The sequence below is a fragment of the Plutella xylostella genome, chromosome 19 (genome assembly GCF_932276165.1).
Source record: "Plutella xylostella chromosome 19, ilPluXylo3.1, whole genome shotgun sequence".
NCBI lineage: Eukaryota > Metazoa > Arthropoda > Insecta > Lepidoptera > Plutellidae > Plutella > Plutella xylostella.
Genome location: NC_063999.1, coordinates 10,283,414 through 10,310,563, shown reverse-complemented (window position 1 = coordinate 10,310,563; position 27,150 = coordinate 10,283,414). Strand labels below are relative to the sequence as shown.

The following is a 27,150-nucleotide window of genomic DNA, read 5'->3' as shown; positions in this document are numbered from 1 at the left end:
GAGAGTGTTATCAATAAAAGTATTTTTATGTCAGAAATATTTATTCATTCTTATTTTATGTACAGTTTTTTTGTTTTCTTTATCAACACAATACATGATGCTTTCAATGTACTTATGCAGTGACCTCCAAAATTAGCAAACCTACAATCCATTGGATTTTTTTCATCTATTGAAAAGGTCCTATTGCATGTTGAAGTTCTAGTGAAGATTATCAGAGGCTTTACCCAATACAGTAAACAATAACAACAAAATTGTTCTTACCATTGTGCAACATTTACATATTTTCCATCACAAAAATGTCCTTGCTTATTCCATACAAACTTAAAATAAATAAACAAAATAATCCTAACACTGATGAATTCATCCATTCTATCCTCGATATCTCGATATCCACCGTCCATCTACCGGCGGTATCTGTACCGCTTGAAGTGGAACCAGAGCTGGAAGATGTTGTTGTGGAAGTGGCAGCGGAAGCCGCGCTTGTAGCTGTACTCCCACTCGCGGTTCACGATCTTGAAGGCGATGTCCTCGTACGGCGGCCCGGCGTGGAAGCGTAGCACCGCGAACTCGGGGTTGTCGGCGCACGGCTTCTGCGGAAGGCGGGGGGGGAGGGAATTTAAATAGGTAATAGATATAAAAAGTACACTTCTTTCCGGGGCAATGAAATAGTTCGACTCACAAAAAGCAAACATTTAATTTAAAATTTGAACAAAATATGCTCCGTTAAATGTACTTCAATGTTGTAGAAGGCGTCATAAAGCTAGCTTTTACGTTTAGGAGTAAATGAGTGTTTTTCTCAGTGGAACCTTTTCATTGCCCGTGAGTGTATATTGTTTAAAATAGATTTAGATAGGTACTTATTTCAGATTTGATGTAAATAAATAACTAAAAACAGAATTTGAAAGAAATCAATTCCAATGGACAACATTTCAAAAAACTAAAGCTGCTATAAATCGAAAACCATTTCGAGATTTAGCTCTAAAGGCCACAAAAAAAATGTTTTTGTATTTTTTGGATGTATCATTTTCGAGAAAATCATAAAATAGTAAAAAAGTGCTGATGACGTCATGCATCAGGTGCGATGCACTTTAATGACCAAAGCCTATAGATTTAAAAACAAAGTAACTGTTACTTTCATTTTTGATTGACGTTGACGTTTTATCGTGACGTTGTTGTTTATTTGGGTCATTTTCATTAATTCTGTTCTGACACTTTCTGACTATTTTTTTTTATTTATTATTAAGAGATGACCTCTATATAATATGTCCCAGAGCATGCCACTGCCTACACAGCTGAAAAAATGCTTCTGCTTATTTTTTTACATGATAAGTACCTACTTTCCATCATCAGAAATATCAAGGTCATTTGAAAATGACCCATTTGTTGGTTGGCATGTAAACAAAGTTTAAATGTCACTTTTCAGTGTCATTTATGTTTTTTTTCGAGACTCAGGCAATAGACAAAAATAAAAATTGAGCCTAATATGTGACGTCACTTCCGGTTTTAAAATAATTAACTTTAAAGTTAAAAATAACATGCAAAAATTTATGTATATACAAAATAAAAAAATACGGGTCCACTAATTTTCTATAAACTTTCCGAATAACTAATAAAAATATAGGGTAAAGAAAATGAAATGTTGTCCATTCGAAGCTAAGGCATAAACCATAAACAAAGTGTAAAAGTAGGTATTGTACATTGACTAGCAAGAGCCCTATAGTCGTCGAAATATAATAAGCCCGTTTGGACAGCTCCAAAATTTATGGGATGACAGCTGGTGTCAAACCTAAATCATGAAAAATCTAAAAAATAAGAAACTTTTGCTGCTTTAAAAGTTCTTTTTTCTTTCGGCCGTTAAATAATAAGCCAGATTATGTGTCTTTTTATGTATTTCATCATGTAAGTAAATCAAGAGTAAATAGCAAATTTGTGTAGCTGTCCAAACGGGCCTATTATACTTCGAAGACTATAGTGGGACACCGCTTCCGCAAGTAACACAACTGTATGAATGAATGTAAGTGAAAATAGGGTTGGCGGTAGAAAGTCTGATTCGCTACTGCAGCCACCGACTACACTCCTTCACGTGACAGTAGGTACAGCGACAGTCAGCTCGCTATACACTGCGCGCTCCGCTAGCACTCACCAGCGAGAACTCGGGCGTGGCGCCGCCGTGGATGAGGTCCGGGTAGAAGATGTTGAACTTGTAGCCCTGCACCACCTTGGGCGGGGGGTTGTCCATGTCGTAGTGCGTCTGGTTGTACTTGTTCCACTCGAAGCCCGTGTGCACTCTGAAATGAGAGTCAAGTTCGTTAGTGCACTGGTGCTCTTACATACAAACAAATTCAAAATAACACATGAGAAACATTATTGTAGGTACTTGACTTGTGAAAGATGACTGGTTATGATTGGATGCAGAAAGCTGTAGATCGCATCCAGTTGCGTGCTTTGGGAGAGGTCTCCATCTATCAGTGGACTGCTATATGCTAATGATGACGATGTCTAGCAGTTAACGAACAGGGCGATGTTGAAACACGGTCTTCTACAGGAAAATGAAATCAGAATTTCTAAATTCTCGAAAACAAAATCATTTCAACAATAACAATACTCGTATAACAAATTCTGATTTCATTTTCGAGCTTAGATTTACCATGCTGCACATGTAGGATTCGGCTTAGTATGCCCTTTTTGCAACAAACTGTATAGACGGTCGTCGTGTACATACCGGTTGAAGTATCGCGGTTTCCTGGGGCGGTACTTGTCGGGCCACAGCGGGCGGTCCAGCGGCACCTCCACGCTGAACTGCGCCTCGCCCGGCGCCATGCCGCGCCCCGCCTCGCGCGCCAGGGGGTCGGCGGAGGTGGTGGCGGGGTCGGACTGTGGGGGGGGAGATGGTGGGGGATTAGATATAGTAATGGGGTGACAGAGTTCAGTTGAAGATAGGAGGGAGAGGCTGAAGTTTACATAGGACATCTTGCCCTGTAGCACGGGGTGCTAATAAGACGTAACAAAGGTTCTCCGTTGCGCTCACTCTTGAGGCTGCGCGATGTGAGTGAGGGCGATGCAAAACATTTGTCACGTGTTAAATGCGCCCCGTACTAGCGCTTCTGTACTACCCTAAGATACACTCACGGACAATGAAAAAGTTCTACTGAGAAAAACACCGTATTACTCCTAAATGGAAAAGGCTAGCTTAATGACTTCTTCTGTAACATTTAATAGAGTACAGGATACTACCAGTACCAACTAAAAACGGTAATATTTTATTCAAATGTTTGAAAAAATTGAGGTTGTTTGGTGATGGCACTTTGTGAGTTGAACTTTTTCATTGCCTGTTAGTGTTATTTTTGAAGACAGTTTAATCATATAAAGAGTAATGCTTATTGAACACTTACCGGCACAACTTCAGCGTGCTCTCTCTGCGCGTTGCCAGCATGCAGGCGCATGCGCAGGTAATTCAACCGCTCACTATCCTCGGCGGCGTCCAGCACGAGGGTCCCGGGTTCGAGTTTGGCCGGGGACAGCGGCGCAGGCGAGTAGCGGCCGGCGCAGTACGCGGCGGTACAGGCGGCTTCAGAGTCCTCCTCGTCGGAGACAGGCTCTTGAGTGGAGGGCTCTGCTGGGGATTGCGGTCTGGAAGGGAGACATAATAATATTTTTATGTAAAAAACAAAAATTAAGATTTAGGCGGGCATTTAAGATTAAAGATTTATGCATTTAAGATTTAAGAGTACAACTGAGATCCTAGCACGCTCTTATGGAATTTTGAGCATGATCCTGATTTCACTAATTGCCTGTCGTTATCTGAAATACCACGTCTTTACACTTTACATTCTGCACAAAGATTACATTCTAGTGATAAGGCGCATCCGCGCATAGAATATGTAGATGAACACTATTGAATACCTGTCTTCCTGCTTGCTGCCGCCCTCCCCCGCGCCCGCCTCCTCCTCCCGCGTGCCCCCCTGCACTACCCCCTCCGCCTCCCCCGCGCCCCCCTGCACGCCCTGCTCCTGCTTGAGCAGCTGCAGCTTGCGGCGCAGGTTGGCCTGGTGCCGGTCGCGGAGCCGCGCGCGCGCCCGGTGCGCTGGAAATTTGAGAAATGAGAGACAAACATTATAAATTTTATTAGAATAGATAATATACTTAAAAGATTTATTCAACACAAAAACAACAACACGAACATTTTACATACATATATTTTTTTCTGTCAATAAAGTATTCATTCATTCATTGTTGTTCAGTGTCGAAAAGGACTCCAGACTCAGCTATAATGTCCGGGACTATAGCTCTGGTTTTCAGCTATTACATTAGGTAATAAGCAGCCTGTGGTGTGTTCGTCGTGTCAGCATCTTCTGTTATATTGGGCGAGTGTGAGCTTTTCTCACAATTCGAGCAGCGAATGTAAACACAAGTCTCCACCTGGCACACGCTACACTACGGTCTACGTCTGTGTTATTTCGACTGCTATAAAATAAGTACAGTGAGATACACCCTCATTACGCCCTTCGGAATGAGGAGGTATGTAAATAAAAGACAATACCCTCGCAAAGAAAAGAGGGTTAGGCCTTCGTTAAAATCCTACTAATATTATAAATGCGAAAGTTTGTAAGTATGTGTATATGTATGTTTGTTAATTTGGTATGGAGTCAGCTGAGACCCTGGATCAACACTTATTCCCACGGGAAAACTTTTAAGGCGAAGCTCGCTGGAACAGCTAGTTGGATATAAATGTGAAAATGGTACCTTTGAGTTGGCTGAGCAGGCTCTCCCAGTAGCCCACGTCCACGCCGTCGCGGCGGCCGCTGATCTTCTGCTCGATCTGCGTCTGCAGCGCTTCTAGTTGCGCGCCCGTCTTGCCTTTGAAGATCTGTAACGGGGGCGTACAGAGGGATGAATAAAGGGTAGTTGGAAGCGCGAAATATTTTTGAAACAATTATTATTAAGTGCAATACACATACTTAGCCTTATTGGCTAGTCAGTTTTAGTGATACAGGTCCGTTCCGCCGGCGGAAATGCACTTCAGCGAGGCGACGCGATCGACGAGGAGATCCATCCTCAGCTACCTCAATTCCGTCAGAATTCGCAATCTCCTGGGACGAAGCCAAGGAAAGAGCCCAGGACAGGAACGTCTGGAGAATAACTGTAAAGGCCCTATTTGTAATCATCATGTGACATCACCGTATCGTTGTCAGTGTGACGTCACATACCTGCGTGACGTCAGCGGCCACGGCTCTATGCACGGCGGTGCGCTCGCCCCCCACTCCCCCGCCCTCGCCCCCGCCCCCCTCACCCCCCGCGTCCCGCAGCCGCCCCGCCTCGTCGCGCACGATGGTCTCCACGTCCTCCCAGTACTGCTGGTTCGCGTTGTTCTCTAGCTCCTTGTACACCTGGAACACAGAGAGCAGATAATCATTGATTAACAACTAGCTGTTCCCGCGAGCTTCGCTTCGCCTTGAAATGTTTTCCCGTGGGAATTCCGCGATAAAAAGTAGCCTATGTTCTTTCTCAGGGTCTAGACGATATGTATACCAAATTTCATTCAAATCCGTTCAGTAGTATTGGCGTGAAAGAGTAACAGACAGAAACAGTTAAGTTTGCATTTATAATATTAGTTAGGATATGACAGAGAATTTAACATGGAAATCTTGAGGAGATCAATGCTAGGTGGTTATCCAATACTGTAGGTTTTGCTGTTTATTATACGGTTACTTGATGTGGATAGGGCTATACTTGTGTATTTAAGTTACTTCTATAATGTTATGTTTTACAAAACTCCGTCTATAACTACCATCGACTGGAGTCGACAATGATGTCTATTCTAAAGGCACGAATTCTCATTTTAGTGCTGTCAAACCTTAATTTCTTTAAAATCCGATTCTATTAGCGTTCCGTAAATGTCATTGTTTTCTAGCAAAAATTATAGTTTGACAGGACCAAAATTAGAATTACCGCCTTCACAATCACCACCAACACTCTTGTCCCTCTCCCCACACACCTTGATGTCCTCGAGCAGGTCGCAGAGGTCGGGCGCGCGCAGCCCGTGCAGGTACGTGTAGGGCTCGTGCATCTCCAGCGCCTCGGCCAAGTGTTCGGACGAGACGTACCACGCCAGCAGGTCGATCGGCTTCGCTGTGGGGGGAGGGGGAATGATTAAAATGGTTATATAGAAGAAAGTTTTGGCATTGTACGAGTAACTGCGAGCATTTAACTAAAAACAGCAAACTTGATGCAAGTGCTTCCATCACTAGCTTACTTTGAGAGCAGAACAGCGTACAAAAAGTGAGAAAATCGGCAAATCGACAATAATGACAGTTAGAAAGTAAATACATAATTATCTATTTTTATGTAGGTGTTTCAATTTATTATCGTCATCGAATATTGCCCACGCCTGTAATCTTCTTCTTTCTCCTAGCTTTATCCTTATTTAGAGTCGGCTTCGTGCGTCATGTCACGCCATTTTTATATACTCCACACTCTAAAAACTTCCTTCACGCATTCCAGCCCAGTTTTCCTCGGTACTCCTCTCTTACTCCTACAGGTAGCCCACCCCTCAACTAATAAAAAAAGTGCGGTGACAGACAGACGGACAACAAAGTAATCCTATAGGGTTCATTTTTTCCTTTGCGGTACGGAAGCCTAAAAATAGCATATAACTTGGCTAGTGCGCATGCTCACCTCGTCCATCCCGGATGCGTATCTGCGAGCGCAGGCGCGCCTGCTGCAGATGGAAGGCGTCCTCGTGGCGCTCCCAGCTGCTGAACTGCGCCGCCTCGCGCGCGCGCGCCGCCGCCGCCGCCTCCGCCTCGCGCGCCGCGCGCTCCGCCTCGCGCTCTAGGCGCCGCTGCTTCACCTGGGGCACGGGGGAAGTTTAATTAAATGTTCTTTACCCATCACGACCCCACTGCTGGGGCACGGGTCTCCTTCCAATGAAGGAAGGGTTTAGGCCTAGTCCACCACGCTAGCCAAGTGCGGATTGGGGGTTGGTGGACCCCAACACAAGCAAGCTTGTGCTGAGAGTTATTCAAAGTAAATGTTGTTTATTCAACGTAAAATTTTACAATTATTTCTCGTTACTTTGGTAGTCATAAACATATACTAGTCTACCACCATTTCACAAAGGGTCTGTCACTAAGGAAAAGAAATGGCGAAAAAAAGTCCTCAAACATCTTTTTGAAAATATATATCAAAGTTACTGGTGTATACTACGATCCACGATCACTCGTCTGGGCTTATAAGATTTCACAGTCATTTAATTAGAAAAACATACTATACAAGCCACAAAAAACACAAAAGTTCAGCCTTTGAACACCTCATGACTACATACCTTTTAGCATTAAGTCCACCTGATTGTACATAATTACATATGTATATTGTGCAATAAAAGAATAAATAAATAAATAAATAAAAATACCTTCTCCAGCTCAATCTTGTTCTCGAGCTGCTTCTGCCTGTTCTGCGCATCAAGCTCTTCGCGGGACACGGTCTTCACGCCCTCGTTGGCGAGCTTCTTGGACCAGACGAAGGTGTGCGTGAGCGCCGAGTCGCCGAACGGGTTGTCCTGGTCCGTGTAGCACTGGTACTCGCCGTCCCAGCCCATGCGCTCGCGACGCTTGCGCTCTTTAGCTTGCTTCTCGCGGAGCCGACGCGCTCTGGTGGTGATGAGGTTAGGTTTGGAATGAAAATGAAAAATATAATTATGTTTTTGAGAAACAGTCCTGGCTCCAAAACTTGTATACCCTGTAGGATGGATAGCTAGCTTTTAATTGGTCATTTCGCATAGAAATACCTACATGAACATGTGAAATAGGTAGATGCAGACTATCGCCTTAGGTAAATAATCATGATGCTACTTTGTTGATTGCACATTATGAGCACCTGCTCACTCACTGGAACAGAAGCTGGGGGTATGATTGGAGCAGGGCTGATATTTTACAATTACATGTTCATGAGAAGCATTTTACTTTTGATGCCATGATGGATCTTCTGCATCCTAATGAAAATGGGTCTTCTCTGTGAGACAAAGTATTGAGACACAGTGATTTTATGACAATGTTCTAGTTATAAATAAATTATAATTTATTTCAGGTCATTTGTTACATTAAAATCACAAAATAAACCCATATTAACACAATAAAAGGAAAATTATAGTTATAGAATGTATGGTTAAGTTATTGTAGCTAAATTTTTTATACAATTTGATTGTTTTTGTTGACATCAAGTTGAGGTTTGATAGTGATTTTGTAATATAATGTTAACCCATTTTATTTTCATCTATGTTAAGACCTATATTTTATCCTGGTGGTGGTAAATAAATATAATGTACTTACTAATTATTGTGTCTATGCAAAATGTACCTTTTTTCTTCTGGAGTCTCATTGGCCTTCATGGCCTCCTTCTCCTTCTTGCGCTCGAGGCGCAGGCGCTCGCGCTCGGCCTCCAGCCGCTGCAGCAGCTGCAGCTCCTCCTCGCCGGACGCGCTGCTCGCGCCGCTGCTGCTGCCGCTGCTGCTCGATGAACTATGCCTCTTTTTCTTTTTACTCTTCTTTGATTTTGAAGACTCTTTACTCTTTTTTGATTTCTTGTGTCCTCTGTTTGTTGATCTGTGCTTTCCTGCACTAGAGGATCTAGACCTCCTATCTCGGCTGCGCGAGGTGTGTTTAGAGTGTGCGGGGGACCGTGAGTTTCGGCGGCGGTCGGGGCTGCGTCGGCGGTCGGGACTGCGGCCGCGGGGGACGGGGCTGCGGCCACGGCGGTCGCGGGCCTCCGGGGTGCGGCTGCGGGAACGCCCGCGCCGCCTGCTCACTTCGTGCCTGGACGACCTTAAAGAAAACGTCCATATTTACTGTTGGCTATTATAACCTAAAATAACTTACAGAATTGGTTATTTTCTTTCTGTAATTCGTTTTTATTGTTACTTAAGTGTAGAGATCCATCAGCATGTATTGTAATCATAATGTAGAGACGGTGATTATGGTTTAAATAGGAAAAATAGAGCGTAGATTACGACTTAGTGATTATTGTAAAAAAAACATGAATAAACTTACATTTTACGTCCTTAAATAAACATGGAACCAATATTTACACACATTGAATTGCAGTATCTAAAATTATACACAATTATTTGAGAATAGTGGTAAAATAAGGAAAGATATGGAGATTTTAAGTAAAGACAACACAACACAACAAACCGTAGTTAGTTAACTGTCACTCACTGTCAAGTTAAGGTGTCAAGCAGATAGCAGATGCGTTTTCTATTTGTATAGCAGAAATAAAACGTAAAAAATATGTAGTTATTGTTCTGAGGTACTATAGAAACTTTTGTATATTTCTATGATATTTCTATGTGTGGGTCGTAAACTTATTTGGTAAAAAAAAACTGTCACTTTAATGTTGATAAATCGAAAGTGAAGGCAACAATAATTATCCGCAAAATACAAAAAATTGGCTTGGTTTATCGTTTTGATCTACATGCCATGACCTGAAACCATTCCTCATCCACATATCTTCACTGTGGAATTTATTGGCACTGCCTGAAACGCATGAAACGATATTTGCAACATTCATTTGTAAGTTTACTTTTACTTTAGCAAGTAAGTCTGAAAATGTCGTTCCTACGGGGCTCCGAGAACTACGTGTGGTGCACGACGAGCGTGCTGGGCAAGGGCGCCACGGGGGCCGTGTTCCAGGGCGTGAACAAGAACAACGGCGAGCCGGTGGCCGTGAAGACCTTCAACCAGCTGAGCCACATGCGCCCGCATGACGTGCAGATGCGAGAGTTCGAGGTGCTGAAGAAGGTGAAGCACGAGAACATCGTGAAGCTGCTGGCCATCGAGGAGGAGCAGGAGGGCCGCGGCAAGGTCATCGTCATGGAGCTGTGCACCGGGGGCTCCCTCTTCAACATCCTCGACGACCCCGAGAACACGTACGGGCTGCAGGAGAACGAGTTCCTGCTGGTGCTGGAGCACCTCACCGCCGGCATGAAGCACCTGCGTGACAACAACCTCGTGCACCGCGACCTGAAGCCCGGGAACATCATGAAGTTCATCAATGATGATGGCACCACCACATACAAACTCACAGACTTTGGAGCAGCCCGAGAGCTGCAGGAGGAGGAGCAGTTTGTGTCACTGTACGGCACTGAGGAGTACCTGCACCCAGACATGTATGAGAGGGCCGTGCTGCGCAAGCCTGTTGGCAAGAGCTTTGGGGCCACTGTGGACCTGTGGTCTATAGGAGTCACCCTGTACCATGTGGCCACTGGACAGTTGCCATTCAGACCTTATGGAGGGAGAAGAAATAAAGAAACCATGTTCTATATCACCACTAAGAAAGCCTCTGGAGTTATCGCTGTAAGTTGTTTTTATAAGAATCTTACAAGTTTATTTGGTTGACATTAGAATCTGATGAGTATATTTTTATTTAAAAATCTGCTTGGCACCTAGGGTACACAAACAACAGAGAATGGTCCAATAGAGTGGTCTCGCGAGCTGCCGGCGCACTGCCAGCTGTCAGTGGGGCTGCGCAAGCTGGTGACGCCGCTGCTGGCCGGGCTGCTGGAGGTGGACCCGCACCGCATCTGGACCTTCGACAGATTCTTCTCCGAGGTGCAGGCTGCCACCTCCACCACCACTGTCTATGTGTTCCATGTCAACAAAGCTGCGAGTATCAAGGTTAGTGTATACATAATTTTTAAGACTAATTTTTTTTTTTTTTTTTGTTCCTTGATTTTTCTAACATGCGATCAGTCGTTGGACCATAAGCAGTTCTTTGAAAGGTAGAGTCACTTGCAGAACTGGCCTCTCCATTGATAGGCTGTCCTTCATTGAAATTTATTCAGATTTATTCAACTGAATAATTGTCCCAGATGTGGCTTCGTTTCAGGCGACGGGTCATTTCTGTCTGTGTTAGACATCGCGCCAGCTCATTTTCATGATTTGTTACCCTGTCTCTGTAGGCTTTTGTAAGATGCTTAACTTCCTCTTTCACAGTAGGAATTTCTAGGTAAGCATGTACTTCATCCGTTTTTGTAAACCAGGGAGCTCTTGCTATGGTCCTCAGTGCATTATTTTGGAATCTTTGCAGTATTTCAATGTTGCTGTTTTTTGCTGTACCCCACAACTGTATACCATAAGTCAGTTTAAGACTAATGCACTAAGAAAATTTATATGTAGGTAGAATAGGTACCAAATTTTGTTTGTAGTGTTAGTTGATGAAAAATGAAATATCCTATTTGTATTTTTACAAAAGAACATCTATGCTCAGAGAGAAAAAACACAGTTGCATTTATGAGATAACTAAATAATCCAATTAATATGAAGGGTAGATCAATCATGATATAATTTGTGTAGGAGGAAATTTCATATTTGTTTTCATGTTTTAATTAGAGAAAGAAAAGAAAAGAAAGAAAATAACATTTATTGCCACATAATCGGGAAAACACAATAAAACACAAATACAAAAATTAACTTAGGATTAAAAGGTGGCAAAAGGACAAACTCAGCAATGCTGCGAGTTATACCTCGTATAATCTATGCAGCGCTGGTTTTCAGTATGCCCTGAACTTAGGTGCTAAATTATATACTAATAAATTAATTAAACTAGTGACACAAGCTTAATTTGATAATAAATGGTATAGTTTTATATATAAATAAATACTTTATAATAAATATTATAGTTTTATATACAAATAAATAATAATAATTAAATATTATAGTTTTATAAATATGAATTAAATTAAATATTGTTCATATATGTATAAACGCAACTAGAAGTAGAGTAGATTGTTATAAGTCAACTTGCAGTGTCATTGAAGCCAGTCTGTTTTATCAGTTAGGTTCATTTTTATTTTTTAAAAGTATATGTCCTTGCCGCATCTGAGTTTTGTTTTTGTTTTAAAATATTTTTTAATTTATATTTAAAAGAGATGCGTGACATATTCTTCTGAAGAGGCGGGGGTAAGTCGTTCCAAATTTTTGAAGCAGCGTATTTGAAACCGCCTTTGAACCCAACTGTCCTATGTTGTGGTATGCATGCATTATTTCGCACCCTACTACGAGTATTATATTGGTGAGCTTCCTTTTTCCATCTCAATTTGTCATACAGGTATGCTGGCCTTTCTGTGTGAACGATTTTATGCACCAGGTTGGCTAGATGCAGTTTCCTACGGGCAGCCATTTTAAGAACGCCCTTTTCATTCAAAAAAGGCGTTATATGGGCCCTTTTCGGTATCTTATAGCAAAACCGTGCACATGCGTTTTGTACCCTTTGTATTGCTCGTTCGGTTTTCGCAAATATTCTAGGTCCATATACCACGTCACAAAAGTTAAAGAGGGATAAAACCAACGACTCAACTAGCAAAACCCGTACCGTCTCAGAGATAAATTCACGGATTCCGTATAGTACCTTCAGTCTGTAAAACGCGTTTCTGATCTTTAAATTTACATGTTCTATATACCGTAGTTCACTATCCATAAGGAGCCCCAAGTTTCTGGCTGACATAACTTTATCTATGATGATGTCATTAATCAATATTTGGGGGTTATTCTGATGTATAGCGTTCACTTGATGTTTAGTTCCTAATATCATAAATTTTGATTTTTGCGGATTGAGTGCTAAAGAATTTTTACAAGACCAAGTGAAAATCGCGTGCAGATCTTCGTTAATTTTAATAATAGCTTCATTAATGTTTTTAGAGTTGAAAGAATAATACAACTGAGTGTCGTCTGCATAAAGATGTACTTTGCAGTGCTTAATACATTTGATCAAATCGGCAGTATACAGTACAAACAGCAGAGGACTCAAAATAGAACCCTGAGGGCAGCCTCTAGGTACTGTCTGCATTTTTGATCCCTGTATGTTGCCGTCCTCATCAACTGTTTCTACGTACTGCGTTCTTTCGGACAAGTATGATCGAAACCACTCACAGGTTGTCGAGGAAATGCCGTAATAGCTCATTTTTGAAAGGAGCAGACCAGTATCAATACAGTCGAAAGCTCTAGAAAAGTCCAAAAGAACCAAAATACTACCCTTCCCTGTATCTGACTCAGTTATTATATCATCAGTTACATGAGCTAGAGCCGTCTCTGTACCATGATTGCTTCGGAAACCAGATTGCATGCTGGGTAGGATATGTTGAGTCTCTAAGTATAGGGTTAACTGTTTGCAAACTACTTTTTCAATTACCTTTGACAGAACTGGTAGAACACTGATTGGCCGTAGGTCTTTGTACTCTTCAACGGTGATATTCTTCGGTAGAGGTCTTACTTTAGCTGCCTTCCATGCGGTGGGAAAGGTTTTGAGCGCTATGGATTTATTGACAATAAAGGTAATTATGGGCAGTGTTATCGAGAGCGTTAACCGAATCATCTCTGCCGAAAGAGTATCTGTTCCAGTTGCATTTGTCTCTATGGATTTTAGTATGGCCGCCACTTGCTCGTCAGTGCATATTTCAATTTTAAATTCTGAACTATTTGTAGAATATTTATTATTTTTAAAATAGTCAAACGTATTTTGGTCAATAGTTAGGTTACAAGGAACGTTGAGAAAAAAGTTATTAATTTGGTTCGGGTTATTTAAATGTTTTGGAATAGATGGTAGACTGGGTTTACTTAGATTTGTTGAGTTCTTTAAGTGACTCCACATCTTTTTCGGATTATGTATATTATTATTTATGTAAAAATCGTAATAAGCCTTTTTTTCCCTTTTAATTGAACTGTGTACTAAATTTCTTAAATCTTTGTAGTATTGTCGGTGATGATCCAATTTTGTTGAAATTGCCTTAACCAGTGCCTCATCTCTGTGATGCATCATGATCTTTATAACGTCTGTGATCCACGGTAGTGGTTTATTTCTTATGCGAATCTTTTTAAGAGGAGCATGTTTGTCGAACAGGTGAAGCATTAATTCATTGAAGCGGTTAATCATATCGTCAACTTCTTCTATTCTAGTAATATCCCACCAGGGCAATGAGTGTAGATCAGAAAAAAAGTTATCAGGCAGAATTTTATTTAATGACCTAGTAACAATAAAGTGCGGAGTATCTTTAGGTTTTTTAATTAAGAGCTCAACGGTCACCGTAGCGTGGTCACTTAAATCTTTATTATGACAAACAGTGACGTTACGACATATCTCAGGACTGTCTGTGATAATTAAGTCGAGGAGTGTGGCGGTTGAGTCAGTAACTCTGGTTGGTTCTTGCACAAGTTGGTATAAATTTTGCTGGTCTAGAAATGACAACAATTCTGGGGCTGGATTTTTTTCCGGCAATAGCAAATCAACATTGAAATCAGTCAAAATGAAAATATGGTTGTATTGATTAAAGGTACTCACCGCCTCACTGAGGGCATCGATTGCACAACCTGTCTTCAGTCCCGATTCGGGCCGGTACGCAGTACCTACTGCCACGCGACCCGCGCCGGGCACCGTCACCTCAAGCCACATCTGCTCCAGATCTGATAGCGGATGCTGTTTTTTTCGCGCCTGAATTCCTTGACGGATATAGAACCCCACTCCACCTCCACCCTTTCCCTTAGGTCGCGGGGCAAGCTTAAGAGTATAACCTGAAATTTTTGGAGCACAAAAATCCTGTCCTTCTTTCAACCAGGTTTCATTAAGCGCGAGTATATCAGGTTTATGTTTTTCAACCGTTACTATCAGCTCGTGTTGTCCAGTATTTAGTGACCTAACATTTAAAAGTGCTAGTTTCAAGTGTCTGTCCTTCTTTTTAGTCATCGTATATGAACTTGGAATAGCCATAAACTATAGCAACGCACAAAAGACAAAACCATAAGACATAAATACAATGCATATAATATATGTAATAATTTATTAAAATGGATAAAAGATAAAATCGGTATAAAAATAGATCAATTGAGTAAAAAATAAATAACAGACTATAATTAATTATTACTGAGTTGGATGAACAAAAGTAAAAAAGTTCGAAATTTATTGGTACAACGTTCAAATAATGTTTTTTAACCACTTTTGTGAATAATTTACACACATTTAAATTAAAATTACAGTAAAACAGATTTAGTGAATATAGAAAAATAAGAAGTAATACGATTAAAACAAAATAAAAACAATACATCTCGTTACACAATACTTCTGCATTATAGGTATGTACGTACGCAACCATTATTATCTCTGTAGCCATTATCAATGCAGTGCGAAACACATCACAGATACAGTTAAACACACAAACAAGTCCTGTATATATTATAAAAAATAATAAGAATTTAGGTTTTAAAATAAGCAGTAACATCAACATATTTATAAGAGGGGAAATGTACAGCATAAAAATTATCTAAAAACATTAAACTAAGCTTAAAGTTCTTTTAGGGCCGTAGCATCCTTTATATATATAGTACCGGAAGTTTCCTTATCGTCCTTTTTGACAAAAACCCCAACTGTCTGCACTGCACCACTGCTGTGCACGCTAGTTGTGCAACAAGTGCTGAGTGTGACCTACATTGCGCTATTGTTGTATTGAAAGTCTCACTTGTTCTAATCATTGTCTGAGCAATGGCCATGATATGATTATAATTGAAGTGGTAGGTAGATAGTTTAGTTATCCTTGAAATCAGTAATTTTAAACATAATCTGTTATGTATTGTACTTAACTTCAGTATGTAGATCAACCAACATTCAGCTATTCTTATAAAACTAAAAATTCAACCCTATGCTGTCCCAGTCTGTCTGTAGTCATATAATCCTCCTATAATATTTTTTTATCACTTACCTACTTTATCATGGCTGGTTACTATATACTTAATCATAGCCCTTTTTCGCGTACCTGTCGCGAGGCGAGGGGCGAGGTGTGAGTGTGAACCGGCGCTCGTCTATAGCGTCCGGAGCGGTTTTTGGGGCACGAATCAAAGGACCTATGGTGGCTAGCTCAAAGACCACTGAACTCGGCACGCGAGTGTAAACAGGCAACTCATTTACCGATTTTCGAGTCCGCGCTGTTCTATGTTTACCATCGATCAACGCGAGCCTCGCACGAAGGACTAAGCGAGCCACGAGGCGAGGGACGGAAGTGTAAAGGCCGTATCTGTGCTGAAAGCAGCTCTCTTTCTAGGAAGTGTATAGACCATCAGCGGCCCTTTATATCAGATTTAAACTCGCGCCTCGTCTCGTGGCTCGGCTCCGAGCTTGCGTGAGTCGGCCGTTTGACGAGCTTGTGTTTACACACTCGCGGCGTGCTCATAGTCATTGCTCAGTGCGGTCAGTGCCTTTTGACTCGCGCCCAAAAACCGCTCCGGATGCGAGCGCCGCCAGGGACGAGGCGAGCCACGAGCGTCTGTTCACTCACACTCGACTCGCAACTCGTACGCGAATGTAAATGGGCTATTCGAATTAAATATTGTGCCTTCTTTCTATAATAGGATTAATAGGGTAGACATCGCATCTGATTTGTCATCTACCCACTCAGCAACTTTATATAGACCTTCTCCATGCTAACTCTTCAAGTGCCCCTCCACAGATATTCCTGAAGCCCGAGGAGAAGTACAGTCACCTACAGAACTACATCTGCACGCAGACCAGCGTGGTGGCGGAGAGCCAGATCCTGCTGTACAAGGAGCGCCTGCTGCTGGCCGAGGTGACCGAGAACACTCCCGGTGAGTGAGACAGCTGCGGACCATGTGGCTGGTCCACGTGGAATTTATAGGGTGTTAAAAAAGAGGGTATAGTGCGCCAAAAGGGGGTAACTCAGGGGGCATTCGGAAAATTTAAATATGAACAAAATAGATTTGCTTCTTCTTGGAAACTTGTTTGGCCAGTAGTAGGTCATATGATTTTTGAGTCCTGGAATAGCTGAATCAGCTATACTGATACCACTTTTGTAATACCCTGCAGATATACTACCTACTAACATACAAAACAAGAATAGAATACTACCTACTATCATTTCTCTCTTCTCACCTCTTGGGAAGAAGAAATGAAATGGACAGTGGTTTGTTTATGAATGTTATATTTTCAGCCAACATTAATAATAAGTAGTTAATTAAATATAAACATACTAAACTACACCTAAACCCTAGTGATCTCCTAATGCTATATGTCGTCTGAGTTGTGTAGCGTGAGCAGGCCTTGGTACTCCATCTCCTTGTACATGATGTCCTGGTTGAGCGTGTGCAGGATGTCCTGGAACCTCTGCCTCAGCGCCAGGTTCTCCATGCCGGAGATCTCGTGCTGCGTGCGCTGGCGGCGCTGCTTGAGCTCCTCCAGCTCCGTGCGCAGCTGCTCCAGCCGGAACTCCATGTTGTCCTTGGACATGTTGCTGTCGCGGAACTCGCTGTCCTCCTCGCTGGACAGCATGCCGCTCTTGGACAGCCCCGAGTGACCCGCCGGCGTCGCCGACCTGCTGTGGCCAGCTGAAGTAGGCTTGTTAGGTGTATGACGAGGTGGAAACATCTCAGGCCTGAACTGTGTTGGCATGTCTTTGTTTTGTGTGTTTCTGCCCGGCATGGAGTTTGAGTCGGACATTCTACTGTCATAGGCTGACAGGCGACTGTCATCCATGTCAACATTGATGTTGTCATCCTCCAGGTCACTGTCACTGACTGCTCCTCCAAAGATGTCCACCACATTGGAGGACTCAGGGTTGGAAGACATTGACATGGACATAGACTCTCTCTTGACATTCCTCTCAGCTTTGGCTTTCTTCTCAGCCTTGGTGTTCTTGGAGGGCCCGGCGTCCGGCTTGGGGTTGTCCTCCTCCTCCTTGATGACCTCCCAGGTGACGTTGACGGCCTCGTTGTCGGCGCGCAGCAGGCGCTTCACCTCCTTCTCTATCTCGGGCGCCTCCACGTACTTCTTCTTGAGCGTCTTGCGGAAGCGGCGCTTGCGCACGTTCTTGGTGGGCGGCGTGACGCCGTGCGGGTGCAGGAACTTCTTGTCCACCTTGTACGGGTCCTTCTTCTTGTTCTTGGCGGGCGACTCCTCCTCGGGCGCGGGCTGGTCGGGCTCGCTCTTGCAGATCATCATCTGGCAGATGTCGGCGCTCTTGTAGAAGCTCTTGTTGTCGATGGTCTTCATGGACTCGATGATGGTGGGCAGGTCCACGATCTTGGCGTGCATGAGCCAGTGGTCGAAGCGCACCTCGCCCTGGCGCAGGTCGTTCTCGATCTGGATGGTGAGGCGGTTCTTGAGGTTCTCCCCGGACTTGACCACCTCGCGCAGCACGCGCGCCGGCTCCTCGGGCAGCCGCAGCACGAACTGCGACTCCAGCTCCACCGGGTACTCGATCTCTCGCTTGTCTCTACTCATGATGGTATTGTCAATATACTACATGTAAATTAAAACATAAATTTTACACAATTATAGGCTAAATAAAATAATATCTCCGATTTTGTAGGTAAATCTGGTAAATTCACGTCCTTTTTGCTGAAAGCGAACGTAAACAATTAAAAAAGATGGCGTCAGGCCATCACTTCGCTTTTTACAACAATCGCCCAATAATATTTTCTTTGCCTCTAGCTTACAGCTCAACGTTTGAAACGTTGGATAGTTGCGTTCACACGTTGGATTGATTCAAGGTTAGAAATGTCAAAATGACAAGCTACGTTCAAAAGTTGAATTTCGCTAAATCGGTCGACACAATAAATTATTCTGAGGTTAGAGCTAAGACCAAACTGTGTTGTTGCAGGTAAAAGCTACCCAGAAACAACATTAGAAGAGCCGGTGCTGCTGTTCAATAAGAACAACAACAATGTAACGATGGGCGCAGAGCCCGACATCCCCAAGTTCCCCGTGTTCCCCAACATCGTGTCCGTGGAGAACGACGCCAGCCAGGCCAAGGTAGGCACTTCACGCTGTACATTTTGTACTTCATAATCATGACTAGTGTAAAAATATAAATAATTTGAGGGTATTTGATTGTGTAAATAAATTGCAAGTACTTAAAAAATAAGATAACCAACCCGCTAATTTGTCTCAAATCAAGTTGTTATGGGTTAAATATTGTGGCTATCGGCCAAATGAGCCGCTCATTCGCCTGGATACAAGACTTTAGAATAAACCTCGTTCCGCACAGACGGCGTGCAGCGTGGGGCACGTGATCAAGCGGCGCGTGGAGGCGCTGTGCCTGGCGTCCGTGCTGCTGTCGGGCGCGGTGCGGCGCTGGGGCGCGCTGCTGGGCACGCGGCTGGCGGCGCTGGGCGCGCGGGCCGAGGCGCTGCATGCTCACGCCGAGCGCGCGCACGACGCGGCCAGAGCGCTCGATCTGGCAGCGCAGGCGGTCAAGATGATGCAAGCGCAGGTAACTAGTTATACTCGTCGAAATATAATAGGCCCGTTTGGACCGTTTTAAAATGTATGGGATGACAGCTGGTGTCAAACCTAAATCATGAAAAATCTAAAGAATAAGTAACTGTAGGTGCTTTAAAAGTTCTTTTTTCTTTCGGACGTTAAATAATAAGCCAGATTATCTGTCTTTTTATGTATTTCATCAAGTAAATCAAGAGTAAATAGCAAATTTGTGTACCGTGAGTCGGGGCAAGCGCGCCATAGTTTTTTCATAGATGAATTCAACTCAATATATCTTCTCTATTTACTGACCTAAACATGTAAATTTATAAAATTTACAATCTTTGGTTATTTGAGATAATAATGTTACGTTGATTAAGTGAATATACTGATAAATTTAGGATATAATGCTAGTTTTTTAAAAACATGGAGATAGGCGCACTTGCCTCTGAAAATGGGGCAAGTGCGCCTACACAAAATAAACCGCCAAAAGTAATGCTTAGCAGAAAAACACCAAATTTACTTGAAAGAACGTCAACAAAAAAACACAATACTTTTGGGTTATTTTTGAAAATGGCAATACAAAATAAGTTACGGCCATCAAATGAAATTCGGGGCAAGTGCGCCATATCTTTCGAGTCAGGGGTTCTCAACAATCATAGGTGGGTAGCTTTTTGAATTTTGATAAAAACTTTAATGTATGTGTAGATGAAATTTTATACTGGCATAAATTATGACAAATCACAGTAATAGGAAAAAAAAACTTTAACCCAAGCTTTTCCATCACATGTACACAATCAGCTAATTTTTGCTCCGTTTCCGATGACAACGCAGTGGGTCTACCTTGTGTGAGTGACTTTTGGCCTCTTCGACCATTTACATGATCCATTATTGTTTTACGGGGTATATCGTATGTTTTGGCAGCTTCATACCCAGATAATCTACCTGATTGAACCGCTTCAATTGCTTCAAATAAGGTTTCCTTGGACCAAGAAGGACCCTCAGTTTTTCTAACGTAATTACGAACCATCTAAAACAAATGCAAAAAAACACCTATTTCAAACCTATAGAAACATCCCCCAAACACGTGAACCGTACTTGGATTGTGGGTCTTTAATAACTGAACATAGTTTAGTACAGTACGGGAAAAGCTAAGCGTAACAGATTGGACTTTGTACCGTTCTTAATTAATGCGTCGTATTTAAGAGTTAAATTTAACTGCAAGCGTCACATTTAGCTTGGCCCCCACTGTAAATTAATAAAATGTATGTAGCCAAATTTTTACCGAAGATTCGGTAAGAACTCAGTACCTACCGAGGTCTTAGAGCAATAATCTGCAATACAATAACATACATGTTCCCTACAAACGCAAGGACAGTCCCGAGTCAGTTATACTATGGCAGGTTACCAATTTATATTATAAAATTAGCATAAAGTGTTCTCGAGTTGTGATACTAGTCACTTACCAAGCCCAGTATGAATTTGGCTAAATAAATAAAAAAAGATATCAAAGGCAATTTTGGAAATAATCGGCCACCTTATGGTTGGTAACCCCTGCCTTGGGGCAAATGCGCCATATAAAAATGGCTGGTCCTAGTACTCAGGCGCACTTACCCCTCTCGAAAATTTTTAGGTTAAGATTTATAATTGGCTAGAAAATTATTAATTTCGCTACTAAAAAGAAAAATACAAGTAAGGATTTAAAGGAAATCTTTTAAATTATACACTCACCTTATTAGTTTCCCCAAACACTGATGATTTTCTGAGATTTTAATGGATTTGTAACACGTGCTCATCTCGTAATTGATGTTAAAATGACACTAAAAATAGAATGTCCATTATCTCAAATTAGAGCAAGCAGAGCCATCTGTGATTTAAACCCGGAACTTCATTTGATTTGTTCCATGGATGTAAGATGTCGTTAAGAGTCCCACATCAGTAGTTTTTGAGATAATATGGGGGGGCGCTCTTACCCCGTAGGCGCGCTTGCCCCGACTCACCTTAGCTGTCCAAACGGGCCTATTATATTTCGACGAATATAGTTAGCAATGTTTTAAGATTCTCATATTGATGGATATACAGGGTTATTGGTAAGTAGACCGGATCCTTTCAGGAGGTGATAGAGGAAGGCATTTCCAGTCGATTGAACCCAATAATGCATTATCCTAAACTTAACCATTTCTAAGATATTTAATATTTAAGGTTTTTTTTTATTTTTTTGCCAAAATTTTATGCTTAAAACCGAAAATAAAAAAAACTAGCCACATTTCAATAATTTTTTGGTTGTTTTGCATAAGTAACACCTTAATAAACTAATTAAAATAATCAAATGTGCACTATTTGACTTAAATTAGACATAATACCTCAAAATAGTTAAACATTTTGAAAAAATATTCAAAACGCAAAAACAAATAAATTAAATAAAAAAAGATTTTTATATGACATTTTTTTCTGCACTTCAGCTTAAAAACATGGTCAACTAATAAGCTTTCAAACAAGATAATTCAATATCAAATCGATTAAGGTATCACCAAGATATGGCCAAAACAACCAGCACAGACGGACAAAATTCAACAGGAAAACTAACAAAATTAGCCCAATTTAAAGGTAAAAAGTGTGATTGTTTTCAGTCCTGTTAACTTTAGTATGGAAACCCCTGCTCAGTTTTCTCCGCTTTCTCTGGTTGTTTTGGCCATATCTTGGTGTTAAATAGTTAAATATTTTTTCAAAATGTTTAACTATTTTGAGGTATTATGTCTAATTTAAGTGGAATAATGCACATTTGATTATTTTAATTAGTTTATTAAGGTGTTACTTATGCAAAACAACCAAAAAAATTATTGAAATGTGGCTAGTTTTTTTTATTTTCGGTTTTAAGCATAAAATTTTGGCAAAAAATTAAAAAAACCTTAAATATTAAATATCTTAGAAATGGTTAAGTTTAGGATACGAGTAATGCATTATTGGGTTCAATCGACTGGAAATGCCTTCCTCTATCACCTCCTGAAAGGATCCGGTCTACTTACCAATAACCCTGTATGTGCATAAGCATATGTAAGTGTATTTCAATGTAATTTTGCTGCACCACAGAAGATAAAATCAATGAAATCTAATAAAAATTACAAATTCAAGCTACTTTCATTTACAGTATTGTATAATGTGGTAAATATAAACCTCAGGTTCATTACCCCTTGGTCGAAGTACCCTATAGTCAGCCGAGAGGGTGATGTTATCGGATCTAGGTACGGTCAGCTGCATAAGTCGTTATACACTTCTGTACCTTGTCAAACTGACAAACCGTCAATATTTCAATGAACGGATAGGCGGTTTCAGATTGACAAGGTACAAAAGTGTATAGCTACTTATGCAGCTGACTGTACATGTCCTATGCCCCTCTACAGTCGGGCGGATCAGACGGCGGCGTGGAGAGCTGGTCGGCGGCGGCGGGGCTGGTGGCGGGCGAGGCGGGCGCGCTGCGGGCGGCGGCGGCGGCGCTGCTGGCGCGCCACGCGGCCGGCGGCGCGCTGCGGGCTGAGTGGGACGCCGCCGCGCGCGCTGCCCCCTGCCCCCACGCCACCAGGCTGCATATTAAAGCGAGGACGCTTGTTGAGAGGTTAGTGGGGTTCAGTAAATGTGTAGTGTGATGTTATGGATATTTTCAAACATACCCTCTTTTCAAATTATGCGGAAATTATTTGCTCGTTTACTATGATCAAACGCAAATATAAAAATGATATTCGTACAAACACGTGCGATTTTTGTTCATGATTGTGTTTTTTTTTCAAACATACCCTCTTGTCAAAATATTTTCCAAATCACGTTTTGTGTGAATGCCATTCGTTTAAACACGTGCGTTTTTTGTTCATGATTGTGTCTTTTTTTTTCAAACATACCCTCTTTAAAATATTGAACAAAAAAATATACTTACCAGATCACGTTTTAAAATTAACATGACAACTCTCGTTACTCATATAGGTTGGGCCCACATAAATCTCAAATAAGCTAAAAATACGCAAATTGCGCAACCAAGCAGTTGTTGAATCTAAATTAGTCGTTTAATTCACACTGATGAAAAGCCATTGTTATTGTACTCCAAATGGCTTTTCATCAGTGTGAAATTTGCTCAGTGGATATCCAAGACCTATGTAAGTTTCCGTAAACCAAACCATACCGCGATGTAGAGCGGCGACGACAGCTCCATCTAGCGGCCATTGTAGGAACTGATGACACATCTTAGTCAAAAGGAAATGCTCAAGTGGATGGTTTTTGTTATACTTATTTATAGTTATTATTCATCATAGTAATGTAGCATTTAGTGTATTAATTAATTATGTTCACAGCCTTAGCGCCGTAAACTCATGTATGGCTGTATCTAAATCATGTTTAATATTCGTACTTACAAAATGAGGTCCTTTGTCAGTGTGTAAATATTATGTACAACCATGACTGTCTATAATGCGTTTAAAGGTGCTGTTTTTTTGTTCTTAACACCTTACTAATTATTATTGAATATGACGAGATCTAGGTAATCAAGTGGAATATTTTAATGTCATTTACAGGGTGTCCCACTATGAAAGTGACTTTAAATACTAAAGATAAAATTTTACTGAAGGGTATTATTGTCCATAGGTTTTCGGTAGGCGATTCACTGGTATTTGTAAGCGTTTTATTATTTTCTTTTGTTACCGACAGGGGCGCTTATCAGAATCTCATACAAATTACAATGATCAGTCTATCGAATAACCTATCTACAAAAAATTGTGATTTGGTTACTATTGCCATGTTACCTCATCCGTATAATATGTACTTCTACAACTTGACATAGGTATTCGTGCTATAGACATTTCGTTTGTGAGGCTTATTCCCGATATACGTAGTAGACACGGATGTCAGTGTTGTATGCATTTTGCTCGATTGTGTTTTAAATGCTGTGTTTTTCTGTAATTGGATGCCCACTGTGGCATGTATTGTGATGTTTTCTTTTTGTAAATGTAATGTGTGTGTCTGTTGAAAAACCTAATTAACAAAAAAATATATAATAAGAAAAAACGTATTTGCCCCCAGACTGCGTGACTCGTGGCAGCACCTGGTGCGCGACCGCGCCACGCGCACACTCACGTACAACGACGAGCAGTTCCACGTGCTGGAGCGCATCACGCTGGGGGAGGCGGGGCGCCGCGCGCGCGCGCTGCTGGCCCGCGCCGCGCCCGCCGCCCGCGCGCGCGCCGACGCCGCCGCCGACTGGTCAGTACACACAGCAGCACTAGACTAGCAGCACGCTGGGCGAGGCGGGGCGCCGCCGACTGGTCAGTACACACTAGCCGCCGACTGGTCAGTACACACTAGCAGCACTAGACTAGCAGCACGCTGGGCGAGGCGGGGCGCCGCCGACTGGTCAGTACACACTAGCCGCCGACTGGTCAGTACACACTAGCAGCACGCTGGGCGAGGCTGGTCAGTACACTCAGTACCCACTAGCATATGTGGAGGTACAGTCCGAGTATACAGGGTCATTGGTAAGTCGATGTATTCCTATAAATGGGTTGTAGACGAAGGCATTTCCAGTCGATTGAACCCCATAATGCATTATCCGAAAGTCAACCATTTCTGAGTTATTTAAGTTTTATGTTTTTTTTTAAGTTTTTGCCAAAAATTATGTTTAAAAGCAAAATAGTTCAAAAACTAACCATTTTTTAATTACTTTTTTTATTGTTTTGTATTAGTGACACCTTAGTCAACTAATTGTAATCATTAAATGCGCAATATTTAACTTAATTTAGACACAGTTCTTCAAAATAGTTGAAACATTAAGAAAGTGTTACGAAGGGGGAAAACAAAAAAGCTTTAAGCGACAATAACTTTTGATCCAACGCAGCTTTAAATAATCGACAGTAAAGCGCTGGAACAACATGCCACCTCCACTATGCCAAATAATTATGTTCGTGTGTGTGTGTGCAGGTACAAGGTGGCGCAGACGGTGTCGCTGCAGACGCAGATCCTGGACAAGGACGTGGCGCAGGCGGAGCTGCGGCTGCTGGCGCTGGCCGCGCGCCTGCAGGCCGCCGAGCAGCGCGCCAAGGGACTCGTGAGTGCCTCCACATACGCCAAATATTTATTAAATTATAATTACAAATATATATTCATACATTACTGCCTACCATATTCCATCAAAAACCATTCAGTACTTTTCCGTGACAGAATAATAAAAATCTAGATATCTATCCATACTTTACTAACTTTTGCGTTTATAATAGACTGACGAGCAATTAAAAAAATCCACCTGCCATTTCTATTCAAAAGTCACCTTAACTATTGTTGGATAAATATATTTAATAAAATAAATATTATATAGGTTTTTGCTCACGTGAAGGTTCAAGGTCCAAAGCTCGGCGTGGAGGGCCCTCCCGATGCTTGAGTAATCCGTTTTAATCTTGAGGTTCTCACACACAAATTCACATGTCCACTTATAATCATATACACAAATATAATGCCTAATATCAGCTGGTAATATTTAACCGAAAATACAAATATTGCGAATATCGAGACCGCGCCGAAATACAAGAGCAGATAACCCGACGAGAGGCTGCCAACGACTGAGTAGGCTGTCAAAAATAAAAGAACCTACCCACATACAAATATAAGAACCTACCCACATACAATTATTAAAGTGTTCGTCGGTACCGAACAACTATTGTTTATGAGTGTATAAGTAACCTGATATTCAACCCCCCACAGCTAGCAGCATCAAAGTCGGAGAGCGCCCCCAGCCGGGAGGCGGCGGCGGCGGCGCCTCGTGGGCGCGCTCCCGCCCCGGGCGTGGGCGCGGCGGGGGCGGGCGTGCGCGCGCTGCTGGCCGCCCAGGACGACGTGGCCGCCGCCGTGGCCTCCCACTCCGCCCTACTCCACCGCCTCACCGCCCTCACCGAGCAACTGCACTCTTAGCAATCAACACCACCGGACCCACCCAGTGGTAGTTTAAACAGTGTGTGCGATATAGACATGTATAACGGGAACTGTGACGCGAGCTTCTTCAATGAAGAGTATTTGATGGACTCGGTGAGTTACAAGGAGTTTGTGAGTAACAAGGGCGCGGGCGAGTCCATGTATGTGGATGACACAACGCCGTCGTCGCTCAGTGAAGGGGCGTTGAGCTCGGGGGCGCTAAGCGGAGGGTCCGACAGCTTGGGGGCGGACAGCTCGGGGGCGCTGAGCTCGCTGGACTCGGGCAAGAAAACGGTGATCTACGAGGGCGCGGGGCGCCGCGGCAGCCTGGAGCCCGCGCGCCCATCACCCGCCGGGGGCGGGGGGCGGCAAAAACATTCGTGCAGTGTCTCGTGATTGTATGACTTCATTCATGTAGGTTATTGGGGCTAAAGCAACCAAACTTGAATTTGAATTTCCGTTATTTTATGTTCATAGATCTATCGTTTGGTTGTTTCAGGATAGGCTATATTGTATCACATATCAATTGTAGATTGCAAAAGTTTACATTATTCATTATTTTATATTGTTAATAGTATAATAGTTGACTGGTAGCCCAGAGGCAGTATTTCCAAACTTCGATCTCTACTGTTTACATTCTTACTCAGATTTATACTTTTATTTTGTAAAAATAATGTTAGTAAGCTAGATGTGTTTGTTCAGTCGATTTAATTATTAAAATACTGTACATAAATGTAACAATTTCTTATATTATAAACAAAACTTAGGTGCTAGTAAAAAAACTGTAATAAAAATTACATTTAAAAGAAAAAAGACATCATGAATTTAAAATACTTAGAAATAAAATCTTTGAATTTAATACATTGTAGTTTTTTTATATTACAGATTCACTAATATTTTGGGAATGTATATAGGTACATTAAAACATAATTTAATAGTAAATAACTAAATCAGGTTTGA

The 27,150-nt window shown here is 42.0% G+C and overlaps 3 protein-coding genes across 3 annotated transcripts; 1 reads left to right on the top strand and 2 right to left on the bottom strand.

The window, feature by feature from the left end:
* Positions 1-22: 22 nt before the first annotated feature.
* LOC105392558 (cactin) lies at positions 23-9,212 on the bottom strand. Its single transcript, XM_048627847.1, is given in 13 exon segments — positions 23-475; positions 477-590; positions 2,144-2,288; positions 2,723-2,874; positions 3,393-3,630; positions 3,904-4,084; positions 4,744-4,867; positions 5,208-5,387; positions 5,996-6,129; positions 6,676-6,850; positions 7,412-7,649; positions 8,355-8,819; positions 9,045-9,212. Coding segments are annotated over 13 exon segments (2,349 nt in total). The 5' UTR covers positions 9,047-9,212; the 3' UTR covers positions 23-274.
* Positions 9,213-9,373: 161 nt separating this feature from the next.
* LOC105395113 (serine/threonine-protein kinase TBK1) lies at positions 9,374-27,049 on the top strand. The gene is made up of 9 exons (XM_048627595.1): positions 9,374-10,349; positions 10,443-10,670; positions 16,484-16,619; positions 18,650-18,801; positions 19,037-19,261; positions 22,650-22,861; positions 24,313-24,492; positions 25,207-25,333; positions 25,984-27,049. The coding sequence occupies exons 1-9, from the start codon at positions 9,603-9,605 to the stop codon at positions 26,188-26,190; spliced, it is 2,214 nt and encodes a 737-aa protein (XP_048483552.1). The 5' UTR covers positions 9,374-9,602; the 3' UTR covers positions 26,191-27,049.
* Positions 16,956-18,414, bottom strand: LOC105395110 (transcription initiation factor TFIID subunit 7). The gene has a single exon (XM_011567036.3). It carries the CDS (start codon positions 18,268-18,270, stop codon positions 17,056-17,058), a length of 1,215 nt encoding a protein of 404 aa, XP_011565338.1. The 5' UTR covers positions 18,271-18,414; the 3' UTR covers positions 16,956-17,055.
* Positions 27,050-27,150: the final 101 nt, after the last annotated feature.